The sequence below is a fragment of the Mycteria americana genome, chromosome 8 (assembly GCF_035582795.1).
Source record: "Mycteria americana isolate JAX WOST 10 ecotype Jacksonville Zoo and Gardens chromosome 8, USCA_MyAme_1.0, whole genome shotgun sequence".
Taxonomy (NCBI): Eukaryota; Metazoa; Chordata; class Aves; order Ciconiiformes; family Ciconiidae; genus Mycteria; species Mycteria americana.
In genome coordinates, this window is record NC_134372.1 from 30,308,708 (window position 1) to 30,325,044 (window position 16,337).

General features: G+C 40.8%; 1 protein-coding gene across 1 annotated transcript in view; it reads right to left on the minus strand.

The window, feature by feature from the left end:
• LPCAT2 (lysophosphatidylcholine acyltransferase 2) overlaps nucleotides 1-16,337 on the minus strand; it is a 37,153-nt gene that overhangs the window by 10,011 nt on the left and 10,805 nt on the right. Inside the window, exons 5-11 of the mRNA XM_075510588.1 lie at nucleotides 14,554-14,614; nucleotides 13,480-13,538; nucleotides 10,842-10,876; nucleotides 8,400-8,454; nucleotides 3,057-3,139; nucleotides 2,377-2,502; nucleotides 984-1,137 (exon numbers count right to left, since the gene is read on the minus strand). Coding sequence (XP_075366703.1) covers nucleotides 984-1,137; nucleotides 2,377-2,502; nucleotides 3,057-3,139; nucleotides 8,400-8,454; nucleotides 10,842-10,876; nucleotides 13,480-13,538; nucleotides 14,554-14,614 — 573 coding nt within the window. The remainder of the gene's footprint in view (nucleotides 1-983; nucleotides 1,138-2,376; nucleotides 2,503-3,056; nucleotides 3,140-8,399; nucleotides 8,455-10,841; nucleotides 10,877-13,479; nucleotides 13,539-14,553; nucleotides 14,615-16,337) is intronic.

Genomic DNA, 16,337 nt, shown 5'->3' on the forward strand with positions numbered 1-16,337 from the left:
TCCAAGATGGGGAGGCAAGAATGAAGAAAGGATGAGTACCTAGCTCTGCTAGAGCTTCAATGCATTCAGCAATCAAGGCAATACATTTGACTCTTCTCTATTTTAGAGCTTGTAAAACCTTTTTATCTGGAAAAATCCTGAAACAGTTTTAATTGGCATATATAACGCAATGACCTCCCAAGGACAGGTGTACTGCTAAAGCTAACTTGATCAGGAAGAGTGATGCTGAGTTCAGAGAGCTCCTAAGATAAGAAACAAACTCCAGTTCATGTAGTACTGCACCACTTGCAGTACAACATGCTGCTTGCACTGTAGCACATATTGGATGCCTAGAAGTAAGATGAATTCTATGCTATGCTCTAGTCACTGATGCTTCTGGTATAGTCAGAGGGGCGCATCCACAGAGCAATTTTTGTCATCTTCAGAGGGAAGTAGAAAATGGGAGTAGACCACCACTGACTACGGAGGAAAGCCTAAATGATCAGATTAACACATAGCCTCCTGGAGATACACAAGAGGAGTCCTTATAATGTCTAATAGCACCCTTCACAAACACAGCAGGAACATAGACTCTAGTCAGCTTCCATCTGCCTTAAATTATCTGTTTACAACTACATCAGTTAATTAAGCTGTCAGAGTGTACATAAGCTCAAAATCTGGGGCAGGTAAAAGGAAATATTCAGCCATTACCAGCATGAAGATTATCATGTGATGGTGGTGCAGCAACTTGGTCCAAGAGATGGCTGTCATCTCACAAGCTACAAACTGACCAATATTTTTCCATCGAAACTTAAGGAGGAAACTGTAGGAGTCACTTATCTTGCCTACAGGAATTGCTAACCAAGAAGCATTTACTAAGCTGGACATAATGAATTAAATATCCTTTTGGGATGTGATTTTTAACAAAATATTGTCAACAAGTCAGTTAACCAACTACTCACCTGGTCAAAGAGTAGAAACAAGTCAGTTAACCAACTACTCACCCGGTCAAAGAGTAGAAACAGCTCTTTGAGGACATCTGAAATAGGCAGCTTCAAGTACTCTGCAAACTCCTCAATTCCAATTCTTCCCCCTTTGGAAGCACTTGCAATAGCAGCAAAGGTATCCAACTGCTCTCTGACATGATTCCATTTTAGGCTATGCAAACATGAGGGAGAGGAGATACTTCTATACAGCATATCTTGAACAGATGGAATTTCAGTAGGAGTTATTACAGTGTTAAAAGATGAAAAATAGCCACAGAGCACGTGCGTACAGCATTAGAGATGCTGTACTTCCAACCTGATATTTTATATGAAATCAGCAATTAAGGACTGCTCCCCCTGGTTATTAATAATAAAAGCAAGCAGTTCTATGCTTGGGTATATCAGACTTCCTTAGAGTAACTTCCTAAACCTAGAATCATCTGTCCAGTTACGAGGCTAGTCTAGCAGAGAGCTTTTCATTACCACAAATTCAGATGCAGCATTATTTTGCTGCATCGTGCTCTAGGGTGAATGTTTCCTTAACAGAAGGGAACAGATCTCAGCTCTATTAGCTAACTCTCTACCCAAACGCTAGTATTGCTACAGCTGAGAAGTATCTGATCTCTCTGCAGAAATACACCACTGCATGTCACTGAGAATAATTAGGATTGCCATGTAACTATTGAAGATTGTTCCAGACAGAGTTGGAACGTGTAGATGTGGTGCTTAGGGACGTGTAGATGTGGTGCTTAGGGACATGGTTTAGTGGTGGACTTGGCAGTGCTAGGTTAATGGTTGGACTTGATGATCTCAAAGGTCTTTTCCAACCTAAATGATTCCATGATTCAAGATTCACTGCGCACATACTTCAGATTTGACCACAGCCACGCCAGGTTATTTGATGGAGTTACTGTATGATTAAGTGGTTCTGTCCTCAAATTCCACTGTATCCAGACAGAAAAAGTTGACACCACTAGGGAAACGTGGCAGCATAGCGCAACTAAGTCACTGGCTGAAGTCTCAGGCTGGAAAGAAGGTTTTGTACTTCCTACCACACACTGCCTGTGCATCTCCACAAAAGCAATTTAAATTAGGCACCAACGTTACCATCAAGTGCCTAAAATAGGTACTGCTCTACCTTCCTCACCTTTTGGTGAGATAAATCCATAAAACATTACAAAAATGCATTTTTCCTCTTGTAACACTGCCCATAAAAATTACTTGGGATTAGTTCTTACTGGGATTTTCCTAATCTCCAATTTCCATATAGTTATGTATGCACGTTGTATTCATAAATACACTATATTACACATGTCCAAGTCAGTTGTCAGGTAATTTATCCTCTTGTAGATAGCCATCAACACCTGCAGCACTGCAGTAATTATGCTGCCAACAGCTAAACTTCCCTTACTTGAGTTTCTTGCTAATTTTGGTGAATTCCACCAGCCCAGCTTCCATGGGTAAAGTCAGCTGTCCTGCTGAAATCATCAGTCTGCAATCTTCAAAAGTGTGATCAGTGACTGGCACATTCAAAGCACTGAAACAAAATTAAGGAAAAAGAAAAATCAATTTCTTATATTAAAATTACTTTTAGTTGACTGTTTCCCTTCTCTGTCTCAGTTTGGCTTTAATGCTAATACACAAAACAAATGATAATTCATTCTTGCACTGCTGCAAGTAGGATACAGCAATACATACCATTTTGTGAAACTGTGAAACCACACTGTGAAACTACATTATGGCAGCATCATGATGTTTTAAGATTTACAGTCTTGTAAATGCAGCCCAGTAACCTTGGAGAACAAACCACCCACTTATTCTTGCCAAGCAAATAAGGGAGCAATTTATTCCACCTTTCCATGAATTGAACATACTGTGTTCCAATGTAAGACAACGTTCTTTATGCTTCATGGAAAAACAATCAGGGTGTTTTAGTATAGGAATTTGACACCTCTTAGTGAAAATCTAGAGCAATTCCTATATATAGTACCTGGGACTTGACTAAATTGTACTTTATGGCTAGAATATATATGGAATTGCTGGATATAAAAGAAAAGTTCTCAAAGATTTTATTCATGACTGATTACATACGTTGCCATGGTTTGCCGGACTCTGTTGGCAAAAAGAATGGGATCATTCTTTTCTTCCTCAGTAGGAACATGAACAGGCAGAAACTGAAAGAGATGAGTTATCCAATCAATTTAATAGTTACCGCTTTATTAGCAACATGGACAGTTTCTTGTTATTGTTTGGAATGCGGGAAAAACAGGAGACAAAAAATCAGCCATGCAATGAAGGAACTGGACACTAGAGGTCTCAACCTCCACAGAAACCACTCGGGCTCTTCTGCCCTACCCACACAAGTAAGATTTGGTCCAAACCTGCCTCGTAACAGATTGCTGCAAGCTGCTTTAATATGAAAAATCAAACCCCCGAAGAAGGAAAGTATAATAAACGCATACTTACTTAGAAAATTAAATGCTACATTGGTGAGAATGTGAGTCTGAAATATTGTACACTCCTTGTCAAAGATCCTTTATAAGTGATGTTATATACTGGAATAGTGTATGTAAGATCTATAATGTTTTTAAATACACACTGCAGTCCCACCTCATACCTGTTAATTATATCTCTCAGCATATGACTGGTAAGTTTTTCCTCCATGATAAAAATGTTAAGGAATCTTAGTTCTGAATTGTAAGTAGAGCACTAACCAGATACAAATATTGTAAAATTTTGGATCTCCAAGAAGAGAGTAAAAAACCCCAACAAAACAACCCCCATCCTCTCAAACCTAGAAAACACCCCGGATATCTAAATTCCAACACATTTACTGTTGAGGATTTATTAAATGTTAAGAATGTAAGAAGTGGAAGTAGCATTACACTTAAATGTACTATAGATGAATTATTATCTAATATGGCATGAATCAGCATCTGCTTGTTTGCAAAGTAGTGTGTGGAAGAGGATTTTGTTCTTTCTACTTCAGTCTACAGTGTTCGCTTGCAGCTCTGTTTACCATGTCTTTTCTCAGTTATGGTTATAACTTACCTCAGTTCTGCTACTCTCCACCCTGCAATCTTGCTCTTAAATCCTAGAATACAGCAATTCTAGAAAAAGTATAAGGTGTTGCCCATGGTTTGTTGGAAGACACAGGTGCTAATTATGTGTCAAAATGTTTCTTTAGTTATATTGCAGTTGCTGGTGATGCACTAATATAGCAGTAACTGTCCAATGTAAATGCAGCCCATCCTGAACAGCCTTTTTTTGTTTCTTTTTAAGGAATGCTGCCTCTTTTTAATTAAAAACAGTAAGTTTATGGAATTGGTTATCTGTCAAATAGCCATAACAATTTTCTGTTTATAGCTAAAAGTTTTCTCCCCTGTAAGAACAGCAGTGGTCCAGCTGTTCACATGAAGGTTTGAGGTTTCATTCCTTCTATAAGCAGAAGTCATGTAACTCTTCAGAAGCCTTCAGAACTCACGTAACTCTTAAATCGAGGAAGCACAGGCACACTGTACAGACACAGAAACCTGTGTTATCACTGGGTGAGATGAAGTCATAACTCTGAGAAGTTTATCTATGCAAACATGGGTCAAGGTCTTGAAAGCGGTCTTTATGTCATTTGAGGCTGACGTCTTGCTCAGACAGCAACCTGAATTTCTGGTAGATTAAACAACACCTCCATCCCCTTCAAAAAACCCACCTACAATTATTCATAAAACCTGTTTGCCAGAAACCACAGCTGGAGATGAAGAATTTGGTTTCTTGGCCTCCTGAGGTGGCATGCATGATCTCACACACACCCAGCTGCTTATGTGGTGAAGACTAGTAAGTATACCTTCCCTGTCAAATTGCAGTCCCTGTAAGAAAAATTCTTCACAGCACTTGCAGTAGCAAAAATACTTCTCTGATCTGCTTTTGACCTAGTCTGTCCTCTTACAGAATTTGCCAAATACTGTATCTTTTGCAGCCCTAAAACTCACTGCCAGGTTCCCTATTTAATCTTCAGTATCCACAGTTCGTTAGAATATGACTATGTATGCATGTATATGTGCATGTACGCATGCACATACTCCCTTTGACTACAGGAGTACATCACTGTTCACGCACAGTAGGTGAAGGCAGCACAAGACTGATGGGAGTGGAGAGGCTACTTCCCCACAGTATGGGACTGCAACAGAAATGTCCGTTCCTAAAAGGAGTAGTGTGAGTCCCTCCTTCCCCAGGCAAATCTGCCCCTTCTCTTTTTAGAAATGGAAGGACTTTTGCATTGATGCTAAGAAATTAGTTCCACTTTGGGGACACATGCCACTGTGAAAACTGTGTATTTTTTCATGTTTCAGTTTCATCTTTTGGAACATGAGATTTATTTTCTAACAGGCAAGTTTGAGTTCTGCTCTGAAGTAGGGGAAAATAAACCTTCTACTGGAAGGGCTAAGTTAACTATTTATTGCTCCCACACATATAAACTACATAGATATGTCCTTCTGTACAAAATCATTAGGAGAACTGCCTCTTTAGTACACCTTCTATAAATATGTGTCTACTGCATGTACTATACAGTAACAAGATGCTCCCTTAAAATAAATTTCATTGTTTCACAACAAAGACCGTATCGCTAATTGTTAGTAGTAGCAACATTGTGTATTCACAAAGCTTTGCACAAGTTTGCTGAATTCTGTGTTTTGCAAATAAGCAGCAAAACCTGTCTGAAATTCTCCCATTCCTCAGGTCCCTGAACCAACTTAGTCCACACTGACAGAATCACAGAATCACAGAATCATATAGGTTGGAAAAGACCTTTAAGATCATCGAGTCCAACCGTTAACCTAACACTACCAAGACCACCACTATACCATGACCCTAAGCACCTCATCCAAATGTCTTTTAAATACCCCCAGGGATGGCGACTCAACCACCTCTCTGGGCAGCCTGTTCCAATGCTTGATAACCCTTTCAGTGAAGTAAAATTTCCTAATATCCAGTCTAAACCTCCCCTGGCACAACTTGAGGCCATTTCCTCTTGTCCTATCATTTGTTACCTGGGAGAAGAGACCGAACCCCCACCTCTCTACAACCTCCTTTCAGGTAGTTGTAGAGAGCGATAAGGTCTCCCCTCAGCCTCCTTTTCTCCAGGCTAAACAACCCCAGTTCCCTCAGTCGCTCCTTATAAGACTTCTGCTCCAGACCCTTCACCAGCTTCATTGCCCTTCTCTGGACATGCTCCAGCACCTCAATGTCTCTCTTGTAGTGAGGGGCCCAAAACTGAACACAGTATTCGAGGTGCGGCCTCACCAGTGCCGAGTACGGGGCATGATCACTTCCCTACTCCTGCTGGCCACACTATTCCTGATACAAGCCAGGATGTCCTTGGCTTTCTTTGCCACCTGGGCACACTGCTGGCTCATATTAGGCAGCTGTCAACCAACACCCCCAGGTCCTTTTCTGCCTGGCAGCTTTCCAGCCACTCTTCCCCAAGCCTGTAGCATTGCATGGGGTTGCTGTGGCCCAAGTGCAGGACCCAGCACTTAGCCTTGTTGAACCTCATACAATTGGCCTCGGCCCATCAATCCAGCCTGTCCAGGTCCCTCTGTAGAGCCTTTCTACCTTCAAGCAGATCAACAATCCCACACAACTTGGTGTCATCTGCAAACTTACTGAGGGTGCACTCGATCCCTTCATCCAGATCATTGATAAAGATATTAAACAGAACTGGCCCCAGCACAGAGCCCTGGGGAACACCACTTGTGACCGGCCGCCAACTGGAGTAAACTCCATTCAGCACCACTCTTTGGGCCCGGCCATCCAGCCAGTTCTTTACCCAGCGAAAAGGACACCCATCCAAGCCATGAGCAGCCAGTTTCTCCAGGAGAATGCTGTGGGAAACTGTGTCAAAGGCTTTACTGAGGTCCAGATAGACAACATCCACAGCCTTTCCCTCATCCACTAGGCGGGTCACCTTGTTGTAGAAGGAGATCAGGTTGGTCAAGCAGGACCTGCCTTTCCTGAACCCATGCTGGCTGGGCTTGATCACTTGGTTATCCTCTGCGTGCCATGTGATGGCACTCAGGATGATCTGCTCCATCAGCTTCCCCGGTACCAAGGTCAGGCCTGTAGTTCCCCGGGTCCTCCTGCTGGCCCTTCTTGTAGATGGGTGTCACATTTGCTAATCTCCAGTCAACTGGGACCTCCCCAGTTAGCCAGGACTGCTGGTAAATGATGGAAAGGGGCTTGGTGAGCACATCTGCCAGTTCCTTCAGTACCCTCGGGTGGATCTCATCAGGCCCCATAGACATGTGAGTGTCTAAGTGGTGCAGCAGGTCACTAACCATTTCCCCCTGGATTACTGGGGCTCCATTCTGGTCCCCGTCCCTAACTTCCAACTCTGGGGGCTGGGTACCCAGAGAACAATTGGCCCTGCTATTAAAGACTGAGGCAAAGAAGGCATTAAGTACCTCAGCTTTTTCCTCATCCTTTGTCACTGTGTTCCCTCCCCCATCTACTAGGGGCTGGAGATTCTCCTTAGCTCTCCTTTTGCCGCTAATGTATTTGAAGAAGTGTTTTTTGTTGCCTTTTACAGCAGTAGCCAGATTGAGCTCTAGCTCAGCTTTGGCCCTTCTAATTTTCTCCCTGCACAGCCTTGCTACACCTTTGTAGTCCTCCTGAGTTGCCTGCCCCTTCTTCCAGAGGTCATAGACTCTCCTCTTTTTCCTCTTTTTCCTGACAGTCCTTTGTGGTCTGGTAAGAAATGTGAGGTACAACACTTAAACTGATCACACCTCAGTTATGTGGCTCCTCACTACTGTGTTTTGAATGTTGACTCTTTGACAGGGAGCAGTTAGACTAAGTGTACTGATACTATGAAGTGTGTATGTTGTTTCAATTGTCATTCATCTGTCTTTGTGCTGTCCAGCTGATTTTAATGATCAAGGGAACAGGTTCATTATAAAAGGCTCAGCTTTCTCCCTAGTGCAAGTACTAGAGTCCTTAAGTAAGCTGTTAGCTGTAGAGTTCAGTCTGGGATGATGATGAGGAAGACAAGGATACTTTGAAGGGAGCAGGGAAATGAGAAGGTGGGAAAAACAGAGAAGTTAACAGAACATATTATAATTCTTAGTTTTAACATCTGTAAAATGCATGTGGTGACAATTAGTAATGATTTTACAGTGCTTTAAAAATAAAGGCATTTCTGACAGCTGTCTTTTAGGAACTCATCAGATGAAGTGATACATAGATCCAGACAACATATCTAAATATATTACTCACCATGATTCTGTTCTTGTTTCTGAGACATTTGTTTATTTTTCTTATTTGTGTATTTGACTATATATTAGTCACTAACAGTGACTAATAATGTGAATAATGCATTCATATTAAAGTGTAAATTCCCTGGTTGCTGAATCTTAGTGCAAAAATATTTCTAATTCTTACCTCAACTTCTACTCTTGTGAAGAGCTGACACAGCGTCATTACGCACAGCTCTTTTCTGCAGGCAAGGAAGAAAGGAAGAAAAACACATTTTACTTATTTAAAAACAAAGTATTTGCATGTCAGTAGATGAAACTTTTTAAAGCATTCACAAAAACACAGCCAATACTGGGTAAGGTTTTTAACTACTTGCAGTGAAGTTCCCTGAAATGTTGCTTTCAACATTTTTTCTACAGGACTTCTGCAGGTACCTGCTGCTTGCTCATTGAGCAGACAACTTGTTGTCTGTTGTCATGCATATTAACAATACTATACATTCCTTTGGCCAGCAAAATGTATATATGTTACTTTATCTTTAAAGAGGTGAATACATCCTGGATTTTAAAGCTTTAAGAGCTTTGATTCTGAGAAGTAGCATTACTTCATGTTTTATTCTCTCATCTGCAAAATGGGACCAGTAATTTTCTTCTGCAGAACTGAAGCAAGGATTTGTTAGCCATTTTGCAATTATAGTAGTGTCTACACAAATGTGTTAATGAAGTGTCAGTATGTTCAGGACTTTCAGTGCTTTTAGAAAAAGTCACAAATTTTAGTATCAACAGGTAGGGGGAGGAAGAAACTGCGAAAGAGGATAAGCATAATCACTTCTACTTCTGACTTGTTCTTTTCACTGTGATTTTTAAGCAGAAATGCACATTTGCTCTTTACTTTAAATCAGGTCAATTATAATAGAAAACCTTCAAGCAATCTTTCTTCTGTTCTTGTTTTGGACAAAATAAAAAAGAGAAAAGGAAAAGGCAGGAGAAGAACTAAGGAATCCTTTCTACTTTCTGCAGGAATCCATTCTTAATGCTTGATTTTTTAACACATAACATTAGGTTTTCCTCCCAGTAAGGCACAAAAGTAAGAAAGAAATAGTAAGTGAAAGCAGAAACTGGGTCAGGAGGTTTCTGATAAGGAGACTGGTACTGTCCCATCCTGGCCACAATATCCAGGAAGTTTTACAAAGAATGTGACAGTCCTGCATTTTGTGATCTACAGGTTTGCGTGGGGGATGTTCTTCTCCCAGTTCCAGTTATTTTTGTTAAGAATCTCTAGATTCTACCCCATCCATCCCTTCTCATGATTTTGCAAAGCTGTTCCTTTCATCTTCTCACAGGCTTTGATTTGAGCCTTCATCATGCAGCCACCAGGCTTAGAGCAGTTCTCAATTTTTAGTGAATTGCCTCCTCCCTTCCACAGGAATACCTCTGATTTAATTTCTTTTTTCACCTATTCCTACACCATCTCTCATAACTGAAGACATAGCTCCTTTTCAGTCTTCCAGCATAAATCCTTCATAGGGGAAATCTGTACTATGCTACTGAATTTGCAATATTTATTACTCTCAGTATGTTGGTAACTGTAACAGCAGTAATAATAATAGCAAAAAATTCTTGGGAAACTAAATGAGATGGACATTTTCATTCAGGTCAACTTTCATAATGTCCATTCTACAAGTGTGCAGGTGCTAGGATTACCTAGTGATAGCTTAAAAGGCGCTTATGATCTGCTCTGTTAGTTCAGACATGTTTCAAAATCAGTTGCCTTAAAAATTTTAGTCACTTAGTAAATCAGTACTACCGTGCTTAGATACACTACATATTCCACATGAAAATGTGGTATATGGATTCTGCAAATCCACATTTTAATGCATGATTATAAGGTGGAAAATATTTTCCAGACATATTTTCAGTGCCGCTGTAAAGGTTTTTTAATACTTTAATAAAGTATTTTAGCATATTAGAAGGCCACCTGTGTTGAGAAATAAACACAGATCCATTGCCTAAATGGTTTATTGAAATATTTGTTATTATTTCAATGTCAGATACTATATATACAGCCTCTTCACTGGGATCTCAAAACAATTACTTTTGTTGAGTCAGGCAAAAATAAAAATCTGAAGAATCCTAGATGTTAGAGTGGGGAAAGATGGGGAAAATTAATACTTGTTTTGCCCATCTTCTTCATTTACTCTCATATGACTCGTTCAAATGAGATGAAGAAATGAATAAACAGAGGGGATAAAATAACATTTATTTTTTCTTGTTTGTATACCACATAGGAAACGGTAAACGTCTATGGGTTTTGATGACTATGATTGCTCCCTAAAGAAAAAGAATTTCAAATCTTTCTTTTGCACTAGTGTAACGTGCAAAATATAGGAGAAAATGAAACAAAATGGTGGCAGAGCTAGAAATAATGCTTCCCCATTTGCAAATCCTTTATCTAGCCATTGAGATATCAAATCTACTGCATGACAGCGTTAGCCCCAAGTATTTCCCCCTCATAAAAACAGATCTAGAAGAACACGTGTCTTGGCTTAGCTGAATCTGTTTGGCAGACTGTGTAGCAATGGGGGAAAAAAATTCTATATGTAATTTTCAGTAGGATTAAGAAACTTACAATGAGTAGCCCTGCCATGTCCAGGTCACAGTATCCTAAGGAAAAAAATAAAACACAGAAATGTATGACAAAACCAGATGAATGTTAGAGAGCAGATAAGTTACAATATAAAACAGGCACAAGTTTCGTAAAAGCAGATGATGGTTTTATAGTCCTGTAGTGAAAATAAATAAAGGTGTCAAGGCGACTAGGATTCCTTGCCTTAAAAATCTGGAAATAAGCATGGCAGACTTTTGATAGTATCAACAATTGGTATTAAAATTTATATAGTTACTTAGATATTTTAAATCATTCATTCTGATCCAAACAACAGAAGTAGGAAAAAATAATCTAGTAAGACTTTTCCAGAGGACTTCACCAGTCCCTTTAGAAAGGCACCCTCATAAATATGTTTGATTTAGTTTTTAAGGACATTTCTGCCTAGGTAACCTAGGTAATTGATCATCATGTTGCTTTCCTTTTTTTGCTTTGGAAGCATATATATACTTCCTATATATGATTTTTACAATGTGTACTGCAGATCCTTAAATTCTATCAGTGAAATGCGATACCAATCCCCTTTAGTGGTTCACTTCACTGTTTTGAAATTGATCTGTAAAAGGATTTTACAAAGGAATCTTTGTAAATAACAACAACAACAACAATCACTTGTTTTTCATCTTAAAAACCATGAGGAATGAAAACTTTGGTCTTCTCTGATTTGCTGGATGACCAGATAATAAAAAAAAAGTTAACAAGTTGCTGGACACACGTCCCAGCATTACACCTGTCAGTGAATCAGAGCCATACATCTGTATCCCTATACTTGCCAGAAAGCGTAAACATTTACTTGGCAAAACAAGGAAAAGTTGCATGAAAAGAACCATCTGCAAAGCTGCCCTCCTGAAGTGCCTGAAGGAGGGGGTGTTGGAGGTACTGCATGGCTCACCTTTGCTTCTGTTCAGAAACAGAATCGTATAGGTTGGAAAAGACCTTTAAGATCATCGAGTCCAACCGTAAACCTAACACTACCAAGACCACCACTATACCATGTCCCTAAGCACCTCATCCAAATGTCTTTTAAATACCCCCAGGGATGGCGACTCAACCACTTCACTGAGCAGCCTGTTCCAATGCTTGATAACCCCTTCAGTGAAGTAAAATTTCCTAATATCCAGTCTAAACCTCCCCTGGTGCAACTTGAGGCCATTTCCTCTTGTCCTATCACTTGTTACCTGGGAGAAGAGACCGAACCCCCACCTCTCTACAACCTCCTTTCAGGTAGTTGTAGAGAGCGATGAGGTCTCCCCTCAGCCTCTGCTTCTCCAGGCTAAACAACCCCAGTTCCCTCAGTCGGTCCTCATAAGACTTCTGCTCCAGACCCTTCACCAGCTTCATTGCCCTTCTCTGGACATGCTCCAGCACCTCAATGTCTCTCTTGTAGTGAGGGGCCCAAAACTGAACACAGTATTTGAGGTGCGGCCTTACCAGTGCCAAGTACAGGGGCACGATCACTTCCCTACTCCTGCTGGCCACACTATTTTTGATACAAGCCATTGGCTTTCTTGGCCACCTGGGCACACTGCTGGCTCATATTCAGGCACCTGTCTACCAACACTCCCAGGTCCTTTTCTGCCAGGCAGCTTTCCAGCCACTCTTCACGAAGCCTGTAGCATTGCATGGGGTTGCTGTGGCCCAAGTGCAGGACCCAGCACTTAGCCTTGTTGAACCCCACACAATTGACCTCGGCCCATCCATCCAGCCTGTCCAGGTCCCTCTGTAGAGCCTTCCTACCTTCAAGCAGATCAACAATCCCACACAACTTGGTGTCATCTGCAAACTTACTGAGGGTGCACTCGATCCCTTCATCCAGATCATTGATAAAGATATTAAACAGAACTGGCCCCAGCACAGAGCCCTGGGGAACACCACTTGTGACCGGCCGCCAACTGGAGTAAACTCCATTCAGCACCACTCTTTGGGCCCGGCCATCCAGCCAGTTCTTTACCCAGCGAAAAGGACACCCATCCAAGCCATGAGCAGCCAGTTTCTCCAGGAGAATGCTGTGGGAAACTGTGTCAAAGGCTTTACTGAGGTCCAGATAGACAACATCCACAGCCTTTCCCTCATCCACTAGGCGGGTCACCTTGTTGTAGAAGGAGATCAGGTTGGTCAAGCAGGACCTGCCTTTCCTGAACCCATGCTGGCTGGGCTTGATCACTTGGTTATCCTCTGCGTGCCATGTGATGGCACTCAGGATGATCTGCTCAAGTGAAACTTTGCAAGTCCCTTTGCAGTAAGAGTATTTTGAGCTTAAACAAAAAATTATGACTAGTAGGGAAGTTGTGTGCATTTTAGACTTCAAAGTACAGGCTCTGTGGCTTTGCAGGAAGTTTCTAACTTCCGCTGCAATACTTTCCCATGCTCCCTCTTACTTTTAACTATAGCTAAGAAGCCCAGCAGTAAGTTTTTCACAATCAGAATAGCAACTACACCATGGTGACACTTGGGAAGCCCAGCTGCTTCCAGGAGCTCTCCAATGCTAAAGCTCAGGACAATAGATTCTTCAGTAACAATGCAAAATATTTATCGTAGGTACTGTTAAGTCAGCATTTTGACTTCCATATTACTAGTTAGTGATAGAGAATATTCTGCTTACCAGCTTGTTGGGGTATCGGAGCAACACAGGTTGTACAGGGACTCGTGGAACAAAGGCACCTGCAACCACAGATTAGAATTGATTGTTAAGACTAAGCTTAATACAGCAGTCAGGAGTTTGAAGTGATTCATGTAAGACATGGTATCTGGAAGAAGAAATTTTTAAAAAGGCGAGAAGAATGGGAAGTGTTCTTTCTGTTGTGAGTTTTTTTCATTTTGTTTTGGGGGGGAGGGGTTGGTGGTTTTGTTTCTTTTTTTGAATCAGCAGCGCAACTAGCAAGATGTCAGGACAGAAAAAGGTTAGTCTCCGTTTCAAGGAGAAAGCTGCCCAAGATTCCTGGACTGTTCAAATTCATTTGCTCTGTATTACCTCCCCATCAACTGGCATTCATTTCAAAGGATTAGATGCTCACAAAGCTGTTGAGCGTTTCCTGAATCCTTCTCTGTTCTGATCATCTTCATAAGTGATATGGATCTGAGCATGTAGTACTGGTTTTGTAACTTTGCTACCCACAACACAGTACAACAGTAAGAAAGGAAAGCAACATGGCTTTAACTGAAGTGCAGCACAACAATCCAATAATCCGTGATGCTATCAAGTATCTTTCTGTGTTAAAAATAATGTATTGGGCCTGCCTTGCTAAGCACTACACAAAGAGATTTCGTAACTTGGTTGCTAAGTTTTGCATGGCAAAATTTACAGGAATCTACGATGGCACGTCTGTAAGTGGAGATAAAAGAACATCATAAGTAGCATCTATTTTGGTAGTTAATCTCATAATCACAGTCAAGTTTCTGGGTAAATAAATTAGATTAAAACTGTAGCCAGAAAAAAACCCAACCAACTAACCGTATATATCATAGGTATTTTACATCCTACAAATACCAAAAATCAGAAAAGTAAACTGACTAGTAGAAAAATAGTGGGTTTAATGCCACTGAAACTTTAATGATGTAAGACATTACTACAGTGCTGTTGTGGATGATGTACCTGCAGAACTATAGGCCTTACTAGAACTACCAAATTAATATTTCACACATTTTTTTCCAACAACAATTTGACCAAATCTCTCACCTTGTTTAAATGTGATCAGGCAAGATCGGTTTGTGCAGGTGCCTTCTGGGAAAATCAGTATCTTGGATTTAAAGAGAAAGAAATACACATATAAACACACTTCATAAAAAGGTTATACTTCAGCATCAGTAACATAAAGGCTGACTTTTTATGCAAGCTCTGTGACGTTACACTGCATCACAAGGATATCATTACTGTTTCAAAAGGAAATGAACAAATAAGTGAAGGATGCTCACAGTAATATTAACCTGTTAACCTGATCCACGTTGATTTGGAAACAAACGCTTTGTAGGAGAGGAGTTCTGGGGAGAGGCCTTTACCAGTTCAGAAATATGGTACAAAAGGCTTTAAGCATTTTACTTGACATGTTTAGTGTTAGTAATGATATGAGAATTGTTCCTCTGCTGGCGGCAGCTCCTTACTGAACTGCTGGGTGTATAAACATCAAGAGTCTGGGCTGACATAAAGTGCATAAGGTACTTGAGCCTTTACAGGCACAGATGCTATCAACATGAGTCAAGATGCCAGCTGTGATGAGAAGATCACAGTTTGAGGGGTAGCAGCAAAAGGCTGAGAGAGTATGTGCATCTGTGATGCAGATCTCTGAAGGCATTACACGCCACTACATGGCCTCTGAACGTGAATGACTCAGACACACCAAATACCCAGAAGGTTTCTGAATTAGTGTCTGAGAGAGACTAGATTAGATGTGCAGTGACCTGCAATGTGACACACCAAATCCAGCCCCCTATGGAATACAAGGAAGCTTTATGTTTCTCATATCACTACAGGATTGTAAGCAACATTCCAAAAACAACTCAGCACAAGAACTGGTCTGGATCAAAAGAGTTCTCAAGGTGTGCTCCCACTTCAGTCCAAATGAACAGGTCAAGGCTAGATGAAAGAGGGCACCATTAGGTCATACCCAAGAGGCACAGGCTGTTCTAAAATATGATAGAGACAGCTGCACATACTGATTTACAGTTAGTCTTTGACTATGCATTCTGTAATGAGAAATTGTTCGCTGGTGCTATGGACACAAAAATGGGTATGTTTCTGCTTAGCATATGTCCTAAGTCCCAGAAAACATATGGGACTGACCAAAGCATAAGTAATCATTCTTTCCTTCCCCCTTCTTTTGGTACAGTGTTGGGAGAAGCACTAATCAACTTCATGCTATTAATAAGCACAAGTGCTACCCAGCCTGTTGTGTGTTGGTTTTAGGCAGAGGGAATGGGGAATCCAGCTACTCCTTTTCTGTTGTGCTGAGAATGCAGCCCAGGCACTCTGAAGAGGATATGACAGACATCATCTTGTGGTCAAGTTTCTCAAAAAAAAAAAAAAAAAAAAAAAAAAAAAGGAGGAAGGTGTAGCCAGGGCACCGGACTAGGAATCACCCAGTGACACTCCAAGTAGTACCTGCTGACTCAGTCTTGGCAATTCCCAGATTACTTGACTCATAGACTATTTATGCTGTAACATAGATCTAGTTTTTATCCCAAGTGCAGAACTGGTGTAAAGCCAATTCCCCTTTCCTCCCCATGCTGTTTTCAGCAGAGATTAGGTCTACCAGGGCTTTGTTGGAATCACTTCATTCAGTTAGCAACAGTTTAGCAAATCATAAGCATCAGTTTAGTTTGTAAGCACAGTATTACAAAAAAAGCCTTGCTAGCTTTGACGTGTGCATATTTAAAATCCTCCATATAATTGACAAGGTGAAAAAAATAATGGAGGCTCTAAAAATACTTATGGCAGCTTAGAAAAATGCATTTATGAGTCAAATT